This window comes from Orycteropus afer, unplaced genomic scaffold, assembly GCF_000298275.1.
Source record: "Orycteropus afer afer isolate SDZICR_OR568_19922 unplaced genomic scaffold, OryAfe1.0 scaffold00079, whole genome shotgun sequence".
Lineage (NCBI taxonomy): Eukaryota > Metazoa > Chordata > Mammalia > Tubulidentata > Orycteropodidae > Orycteropus > Orycteropus afer.
Window position 1 is genome coordinate 110,753 of NW_006921666.1, and position 10,281 is coordinate 121,033.

Genomic DNA, 10,281 nt, shown 5'->3' on the forward strand with positions numbered 1-10,281 from the left:
TTCTTAAATAAGATCATGACTCAAAAATATTTAAAGAACCTAGGTCACCAATCTGATGAAACTAAGAGTTTCCGTGTAAAGATATTGGGACTGCAATTCATTCATTAACGTGCTCCAAGGTACAGAGCAAAGACTGTCTATGCTTGCTTTTCCTCTTCTCCACCTGGCTTCCAGGATCCTTTCTTTTCAAAATCCCTCATAAATGAAATAATAATAAGAAGAGACAGTTACCTTATCAATCTTCACATTATATTAAATGACTTTTCTCAAGGTTTGGAAGTATTTCCTGAGAGCTGTCAAAGGTATGAGTTTTTTCTCTGCTCTCTCTTTAAAATCACAAAGCAAAATTCCAGTCTCCCCCCACTTCTTAAAAAAAAAAAAAAAAAGTTGTTGAGTTTTGCTTTTCTATTCACCGCAGTCCTGGCCAAAGTAAAGCCCTCTTTCTCAATGACGTCAAGATCTTTACCAAGATTAGGCTTTCATTTCTCTATTGCAGCAATTAGCCAGGGAATGTATAAAAGGCTTCAGGGAGACTCACTGGGCTGCAGAGAGAGGCACTTTGCACCACAGACAGATAGCAGGAAGGAAAAGCCAGAGGGAAGGAGGAAAAGAAGGAGAGTGAGACGCTCCAGAGGAAAGGAGAGGGCGAGACAGACTGGGAGGAGGAGAACAGAAAGTGTGTGTAAAACGCAGAAAAGAAAGAAAGAAAAAAGAAAAAAAAAAAAAAAAAAAAAACCTACCCTTAAAGCACATTTTGTAAACTCTGGCAATTTCAGAAACAGGCTACGTTTAAAGAACATAGAGGCTATGACAATCTAAAGAAAATTTTGCAATCTTCGCCACAGCCTCATAGGTACTTAGAAATGAAAGTAGAACTGCTTGTCTTTAACGGACTCAGAGAGGGATAACTGGATTAGGGACAGGCACGCCAGTTGTTTTTTTTTTAAACATCTAAAATCCTGAAAAAAAAAAAAAAAAAAAAAGGCAGCAGCTCCGAATTGAATGAATTGATGGGTACACTCCAACTGCTGGGCCGGAGAGACTACACTTGGTCTTGCCATTTCTGCTTCTTTGAAAGAGGAGACAACTTGGGCTTCCTTTTAATTTAGTTTTTCTCCTTCTCTCCCCACCCCCACCTCCCCCTTACCTCGCCCCCCCTCTATTGCCACCCCCCCCTTTTAAATAAGAGGGTGAAGGGGAGCCAGAACGCACAAGGGAACTGACTCGGGAGGCAGAGAAGATGGGCATCCTCAGCGTAGACTTGCTGATCACACTGCAAATTCTGCCAGTTTTTTTCTCCAACTGCCTCTTCCTGGCGCTCTATGACTCAGTCATTCTCCTCAAGCACGTGGTGCTGTTGTTGAGCCGCTCCAAGTCCACTCGAGGAGAGTGGCGGCGCATGCTGACCTCAGAGGGACTGCGCTGCGTCTGGAAGAGCTTCCTCCTCGATGCCTACAAACAGGTGAGCTGTGCTGCAAAAGCCTTCTCCCTGGGTCAGCAGGGCCAGGGGCTGGGGCAGCTGGGACCGGAGGCTGTCAGGGACACGGGGGTGAGAACCGTGAAGCTGCCTCTGAGATCCTAGTGGTTATACTCAAGTGAACCAGCTGTTTACGTCCTACACCTGTCACAGGTTAGATCTGGGGATGACAGGTATGAAGCCATAATAACCCTGTGTATGTGAGCACGCGTGTGTGCGTCCGTGCGTGTGTCTGTCATTAACGAGGGTCATTAATGTCTCGCTGGAGTAAAAGATATTTGTGCCAGTAGCATAACTTTGGGAAAAGTCAGAAAATATGTGTGTGGGGGGATGGGGCTACTGTATTTATTGTGCTCTTGTTATAAACTGGAATTTGGGTGTTTTGCTTGTTCAAGTCTATCTGAGGTGCATGAGGAAAGGCAGTTCAAGGAAGTGGGCACCGATGTGCAACAAAAGAGGAAGCTGCAGCACATTCTCAAGGAGTTAATAGTATGGTCACGGAGATGGGATTTGGCTTAATAGATGCTCATTTCTGGTGGAGGGAAGAGTTAAGGAAAACAAACTTGTGTGCACCATTCTCTGCTTGATTCGGATTCAAAGCCTTCTGAAGTTGCTAACAGGCACTGAATCCTGAATTAGCAGATACCAATTGGCAACAGGTAGGTCAAAGAACTGGTGGTCAGAAACCCAGACTTTAGAAGGGTAGCCAAGTATGCTTTTGTTTCTCAAAAATAAAAGAAGTTGTCTTAGAAAGAGGAAATAGATCTATGGTCCATTATTATATCAAAGCTAGTTAGAATGTGTTTGAGAATTGAGGCAGTGGCCTTACTCACCTGCAGAGGTCATGTCCTAGGGACTGCTATATCAAAGCCTCAGTTTGTGATGTTTCTAAGTGAGGAGTGCTGGTGCTTCAGTCTTTCTGTTGTCCAGAGATATTGGTGGACCATCCTCAATCCAGATGTTAAGGGACCAAGAGGAACATTTTGGCATGGGTCATTTGTCAGTTGACCCGTTCTCACAGCTATTTGACTCCAGAAGGTCCCTGGGCTTAAAAGGAATGAATTCTTTTGGCAAATGTTGCTCTCAAAGCAGACAATCTTGGTTTTCCCTAGCACTATTGGTGACTTTGCCCAAGATGCCAGGGAAAGAAGATTGAAAGAAAGGTAGAAGCCATGTGTTCAACGAAGAGATACACTGTAGGCAGGCACGTCTCCACCGTCACCTATTGCCAGGGGGTCAATTCCATCTCATGGCAAGCCCCTCTGTGTCAGAGTAGAACTGTGTTCTAATATGATTTTCAATCGCTGATTTTAGGAAAAGTCAGAAAAAAAGAGAGGAAGGGACTGAGTCCTCCATAAATAAACACCAGAAAAATAAAACTTTGCACCAGGAAAGGAAAAGAAGTAACTTCTAGTCATGAAGAATCTAGGTCAGGGTTGTTCCACAATTAAGTGTTCAAAAAGAAAATATCTGTTTCGAATTGGGACAGTTTCATTACAGTGCATGTTTTTATTATTGAGAATAACCTTCAGGACATTTGTATTTTTTGTCCCAAAGACACGTGAATAGAAAGCACTCTTACTAGTAAGCGGACATTGCTTGATAAGAATATGAATCAATGCTCAAAGTTCAAACAGTGAAAACTCATTTATATCATGTGTGGGGTCAGTAGTGGGAGATGTGGATAGTGAGATACTGAGATGACCATTTCAATTCAAATGTATACATTGAATGTGAAATTTTTCTGTTTTGCTTTTGGGGCAGGGATTTGGAGAGGGATTAGGTATGCACACAGGAGCCCTGGTGGTGAAGTGGTTAAGCTCTTGGCTGCTAACTGAAAGGTTGGTGGTTCAAACCCACCCATCGACTTCACTGGAGAAAGACCTGGTGATTTGCAGTTTGCTGCCTAAGGCACTTGACAGCTAAACAGAAGGCTGGCGGTTCAAACCCACCAGCCAACCCTTGGAAGGAAGGTTGGGCAATCTACTTCCGTAGTGATATTGCCTCGGAAACCCAAAGAGGGGTCGCTATGAGTTGGGTCCGACTCCACGGCAGTGCATTTGGTTTGTTCAGTTCCTATAAGGATTGCAGCCTAGAAAATCGTATGGGGTGGTTCTTCTCTGTCATATGGGGTTGCAGTGAGTGAAAATGGACTTGATGGCTTCTAACAGCAAGGGATGCACACACATGTCAGGCATATTATTAGTTAGGAAGTTCTCCTAGCTTCAACGGAATTTGGAAGGGGGGAAGGTTCCCCCCCCCCCCCCAAAAAAAAATGAAAATAGCCTAAGGAAAAAAAAAAAAAAAGCCTTTTGGGAAAAATGGAACTATATGTATAAACCAAACCAAACTCACTGCCATGGAGTCAGATCTGACTCATAGTGACCCCTCCTTGGGTTTCCGAGGAGGTATCACTATGGAAATAGATTGATATTTTAAATAAATGTCATGTCTCTCATAAAGAATCAGGGCTATAATGTTACCCACAAATGTTAAGTGAAGTTTTTCTCCCCATTAAGCACTTTATTGAAATAAAGAAGGAAAAACAAACAATATGCCTCCTTAATAAACTTTATTTATTTTTTTTTCACAAATGTATAGTGTTTCATTGTGTTGCAGTATTTTATTATTCATCTTCTTGGAGCTGAGAAAGATGAGTGATTTGTTTTCTCCTTTTGCATATGGTTTGTGTATTCCTCTGATGATGTTATTATGTTTGTTTTTAATGATTTCTGTAATAGCTACCGTGAGAAGAGGTCTCATTTGTCCAGACATAAGACTGGACTGGGTTTATAAGTGAAAATATTGTGCACACAGCTTGCACTGAATTTAGGTCTCCAAGTGTGACAAGGGTGGTTGTGACTATCGTGGCATTTGAGGGTCATTTCCCCCCTCTGAAACAGGTTGAACTACTTCCTGATGGTTCTTGTTACCTCTGCCACTGTCTTTGGGTGTAGCCATTTCTAGAGACATATTGAAGGAGATTCTATTTACAATGACATCACAGTGTTTCATAATCCTGACTTGCAATATTTTGAGGTTGCCGCCCCAGAAGCAAAGGTTTCCAAGGATTGCGGGGGGTACATGTGATACGGTTAGACAGGCCATTTGAAGATTCCCTTGTTGTTGAATGTCAGATACTTGGAAGATATTTAGGGAAAGTAGAATAAAAGTGGGAGGTCTGGTAGCACAGTGCCTAAGGCACTTGACTGCTGACCAGAAGCCTGGCAGTTCAAACCCACCAGCCACTCTTCAGAAGCAAGGTTGGGCAATCTACTTCCGTAGTGATACTGCCTCGGAAACTCAAGGAGGGGTCACTATGAGTCGGGTCCAACTCGAAGGCACATAACAACAACAACAGAATAAAAGTATTATCCCTATGTTTTGTCCCCACAAGAGGCAAGAAAGAAATAAAAACAGAACAAGATAAAACAAAGAAACAAGTTCGTTAGAATTCTAATGAGATTTAAAATTAACTTTAGAGAGAAGTTTTTAAAGATAACTTGGATTCAGTTAGAGAGAGTGCCATGCATAATTTTGATTGAAAAGAAGGTGTATAGAAACTTGGGAGTGATTCCGAGGTAAATAACAGATATTTGTTCTTTAAGTTTCCTCAGTCAATGTCATACATCTGAAACACTGCCTCCTTGTGCTGGTGCCCGAAGACTCAAAAATGCAACCAATAAGCAAACTGCCCTGTCCGGGAGCCTGGCTCCAACCTAAATTAAGTGTAAAGCACAGTATGGATGCTGACAAGTCGTTCAGCGTCTACACACTGAGCATTGCAGTGGCACAGAAAACATACTCATTTGAACATATAATTTTGGTTTTGAAAGGGTCTCGTTAACAGTCCTCTCCTCCTCTTTATTCACCTCCAGCCTTTTGACACTAGTTTCTACAATGGAAAATGGCCCTTTTAAGAGAGAAACATTCCCAAAAGTACACAAGGCAGGCCACCGCCAGAACTCGTCTATCACTTGGGCAAAACACTGGGAAATGATAGGGCCCAGAGCGGTATTTTTGAGGTACACATCTAAAAGACAGCAAGCAAAAGAAAATTGAGCTCAGAGGAAGGATTAGGTAGCTTATTATTCAACTCAGATTTATTAGGTTACTCTGAATGTAAATGGTTAAATTGTCACTTAATAGTTGTCTGGCCATGTTTGGAAAGACATTAGTGTAGGCTGGTCATTATGTGAAAGAATTTGAAAATTCCTGATAATTACTAAAGCCATTGCCAGGCTTTGGACAGCAAGAGATCTGTGTAAACTTATTCTGCCATACATCCACCCCTCAATTTTTATCATTTGCTTTACTTTCTAACATGAGATTAGGTGACAGTTTGTCCAAAAGCCTTTCTGAGGCTGAGGAAAAGGGGGGAGGGGGGATGTTAGTAGCATATACTCTATTTCCAGCTTTTACTTGATGAATGGCTCTTTCTTTTTTTCCCCACTTGCCCTGCATTTCACAATCCATGTGCTAAAGCAGCATTATTCTTTTCCTCATGCAGTGAACACTGGCAGAAAAAAAAAAAATCCCATTATCAAAGCAATCAACTTTATATACATGTGGTATATTTATGCTCATTTTCATATTGATAAACATGGCTATAGCAAATTTGAATTTGGCCGGTGATGGCCCCTGTTGTGAAAGTGCAAACCCTTGATTTATCAATGTCCTTTGTTGGTGTTGTGTTGCTGTTGATTACAAAAGCATAAGAAAGGCCAAACGTAATAGTGGAGAGGAGAAAGATAAAAGTCAGTGATGACGATAACACATTTTACGCATGTCCTTTCTGATCCTTGTAAAATAAAGGGACCCTTTGGGAACATCGGAACTTCAAGACCGATGATGCTTGAATTAGTGGAAATGATGCTTCTTGTGTTTGGGCATTAAATACTGGGCAGGGTTCTCTTTAGAACAGCTAATGCTGGCAGGGAAAGAGGTACCGACCTAATTACTCTTCCGCAAGAGTAAAAAATGCCTTTTGAATGCCTCTTTGGCAAATATGTCTCATTAAGGACAAAAACCAAACTCAAACCCTCTAAGAAAGAGAAATTAAGATGATAGGTAACTTGTGGCCAGGAGACTTTCTGTGCCACTGTGGGAAATTAAAACAAAGTTCGGGAGTACCAGGGGATAACTTGTTTTTGTTGAGCTTCTTTCCTGCAGTCTAAATGTTATTATGGGACCAACTTTATTTTCTTCATCATTTTGGCTCTTTGTCAAGGAATGCTTCGCTCCTGGGGAGAGCAAAGAATCTTCTACCATTGAAGAGAATGGTGATTCTCCCATTCCATCTCTGCAGGGTGCATAACAGAGCAAACCAAGAAATTCTCCCTTTGAAACTTTGGTCAGAGTAGGAATTCAATGTCCATGGTGATCAAATAGGGAAATAGGAACACGAACAGTAATGTCCTTTTAAGAGATTTTTGAAAGTTAGTTTAAAGAAAACAATCATTCTTAAATTCTCTGAACTACTTTGTTTTATTTGTGTTCTCAAAGTGTCCCCCATCAATTTTTAGCAAAGATGAATACATTTTATGATTACAGCCCTGTTGGTGTAGTGGTTATGGGTTAGGCTGTTAACTGAAAGGTTGGTGGTTTGAACCCACCAGCCACTCCACAGGAGAAAGATGTGCCAATCTGCTTCCATAAAGATTAAGGCCTTGGAAACCTTTAGAACAATTATACGCTGTCCTATAGGACCACTCTAGTGGCATAGAGCCTAAGGCAATTGACTGATAACCAGAAGGCTGGCAGTTCAAACCCTCTAGCCACTCCTCAGAAGGAAGACTTGGCAATCTACTTATGTAGAGATACTGCCTCGGAAACCCAAGGAGGGGTCATTATGAGTTGAATTGACTCTAGAGCAGTAAGTTTGGTTTTGGTTTTTTTAGTAGGGGCACTATGACTTCAAATCCACTGGACAGCACAGGTTTAACTTTTTTGTTTTGATAGAAGAGCCTATACAAGCAGACAATTGGTCTACTATCATGTAAGCTGATAGATTGTGTCTGGGTGTTCTTTCAGTTTTATTAATAGCCTATATATGTATTTGGTCACCCTCATGAATAAGGATATTCATTTATGACATCCGTGTCTATAGTAAGGTCCTATGGCTGCTTGAGAAAACAAAGAAAATTGGCCACATTTGTTTTTATGAGCTGATCTACTGAGATATTGGGTACAGATTGAGTGCATTGGATGTTAATCATGGTAGTACTTTACAGGAGGGTTCCAAGATTCATATTTCTAAATTATCTGTTTCAGTGAATTCATTCACCACCCAGACATTATTATATTAATTACAGGTCAAGGTTATTATTAAGTGTAAAATTCTTTACTGATCCCTACTTAGGAGTATAAAAACTACCATTTATTAAAAAAAATTTTTTTTAAGTTTTCCAAACTTAACAAAATTGTAAACACCCATACAAAGAACATTATGCATTTGGTACCTTCTAATTTTTAATCACAGAATGGTAATGTTGTATTTGTCTTAAATTTTCCAAGGCAAACTAGTCTGTCTGTATTTTGGGAAGAATTCAGTTGCTAAACTATACATTGTGCCTTTAGGAAGCATAATGTGCTTTAACTTTCCAAGAAAATTAACTGCAGGTAACAAAAGAGTCACCTGTGAGTGAGCATCATATTAGGTTATTCAGTCCGTTGAATCAAGAATAATACAAGGATCAACCCATCTGTTAAGATTAGAGCTCAGGGGTCAGTGGCCTGTTAAACATGACACATAGTTGTTCATTGGTCTCAAAAATAACTCCAAAAAGCAAATGGATATTTTCACCTACTGAGAATCCATAAGTATATAATCCAGATATTATTTTCCTCTGTATATGGGTTGCTTGCTTAATAAGTAGCTGCTGCAATAGCTAATGAATTCAGACTCATCTGTCCCCAGCACTCAGGTGTTTATATCACAGTATGTTGGAGAAAACAGCACAATATTGTTAAAAACAGTCCTCAGATAGTTTTTGCTATTTTAAGTGGGAAAGAGCTAAAGAAGGGGGAGCTCTGGTGGCGTAGTGCCTAAGGGATTTGACTGCTAACCAGAAAGTTGGCGGTTCAAAAACAGCCCTCCTCAAATAGTTTTTGCTATTCTAAGTGGGAAGGGGCTAAAGAGAAGACTATTATAAATGCTGTCAACAGCCTAAATCTATACAGAACTACCAAAAGAACCTATAGCTTAAAAGGCTTATATAATCAAGTGTCATCTTTATACTTAAGTGTATTTTTTTCACTCCCCATTTACCATCCCCAGCCCTAACCCAGTCTCTTCCGCTCCCTGTCCAGTAACCCTGTGCACTCCTGTGTGTCCTGCATTTCCTCCTGCAAATGTAGTTCCTCGACGGCTGGCGCTTCAAACCCACCAGCCACTCCTCGGAAGGAAGGTTGGGCAATCCTACTTCCGTAGTGATAACTGCCTCGGAAACCCAAGGAAGGGTCGCTATGAGTCGGGGCCGACTCGACGGCACATAACAACAACAACAACAACAGTGCCCCATGGTGAATCACTCCAAGGGGTGCATTTCCATAGAGTATGTGGGTATGCCACCCTGAGTTGAATGGTCTGCGTGTACATCTTGTTTACTATTGGGCTGAGAGTCAGCCCCTGGGAGGGAGTTTTATTCCAGGCCCAGAAAGTATCTCAGGACCATAGTGTTAGGGGTCTCACCAGATTCCATCTGACCAGTAATTCTGGTCATTATTGAGTTTTTGGATTTTTGTTTCATGTTTTTCCTCCCACTCTATCCAGGATCTCCAGTTTTGCTCCTTTCCTGAGTGTTTGGCATTGGTAGTCAGGTACCATCTAGTTCTTCTGGTCTCGAGGGCCATCGTGTCCTAGGACTGATTGGTTCCAAATGACCCCTCCACCTTTTTTTTTGCACTCTTCTTCATTTCTGATGATAGCAGATCATTAGCTGCATCTTGGATGGCCACTTGAAAATCACTACTTCCCGTAGTAATACCACCTCGGAAACCCAAAGAGGGGTCACTATGAGTTGGATCTGACTTGACAGCAGTGAGTTTGGTTTTTGGTTTTTGTAGATGTTCTACATAGTGTATTAACAACTTCTGATTTCTAAATAGAAAGCTCCTCTGAATTCCAAAATACTCGGGCAGAGGAGGCAAAGATGAAAATTGTTCTATGGACCCCTTTGTACGTGCTTTAATTGTTGTTGTTGTTATGTGCCGTCAAGTCAAACCCGACTCATAGCAACCCCTCCTTGGGTTTCCGAGGCAGTATCACTACGGAGGTAGGATTGCCCAACCTTCCTTCCGAGGAGTGGCTGGTGGGTTTGAACCACCAGCCATCTGGTTAGCAGGCAAGTGTCTTAGCCACTATGCTACCAGAGCTCCGTGCTTTAATTAGTTGACTACAAACTGAAAAGTATACAGTCAATACATTTAAATACATCTAAGTGTGTTTTAATACCTCAGATATGAGTGTAAAAAAAAAAAAATCAAACCCACTGCTGTCAAGTTGGATCCAACTCATAGCGACCCCTCCTTGGGTTTCTGAGGCAGTTATCACTATGGAAGTAGATTGGCAACTTTCCTTCTAGTTAGCAGTCAAATGCTTTAGGCACTATGCCACCAGAGCTCCGATATGATTGTAGCTCAGATATGAGTGTTGTTGTTGTTGTTGTTATGTGCCATCGAGTCAGACCCGACTCATAGTGATCCCTCCTTGGGTTTCCGAGGCAGTATCACTACCGAAGTAGATTGCCCCATCTTCCTTCCGAGGAGTGGCTGGTGGGTTTGAAGCGCCAGCCTTCTGGTTA

General features: G+C 41.5%; 1 protein-coding gene across 1 annotated transcript in view; it reads left to right on the plus strand.

Moving 5' to 3' along the window:
• Nucleotides 1-1,225: 1,225 nt before the first annotated feature.
• The window catches only part of DIO2 (iodothyronine deiodinase 2), a 13,015-nt gene continuing 3,959 nt past the window's right edge, over nt 1,226-10,281 (plus strand). Inside the window, 1 exon segment of the mRNA XM_007941317.1 lies at nt 1,226-1,462. Within this exon segment, the coding sequence (XP_007939508.2) occupies nt 1,241-1,462 (222 nt within the window). The 5' untranslated portion in view covers nt 1,226-1,240.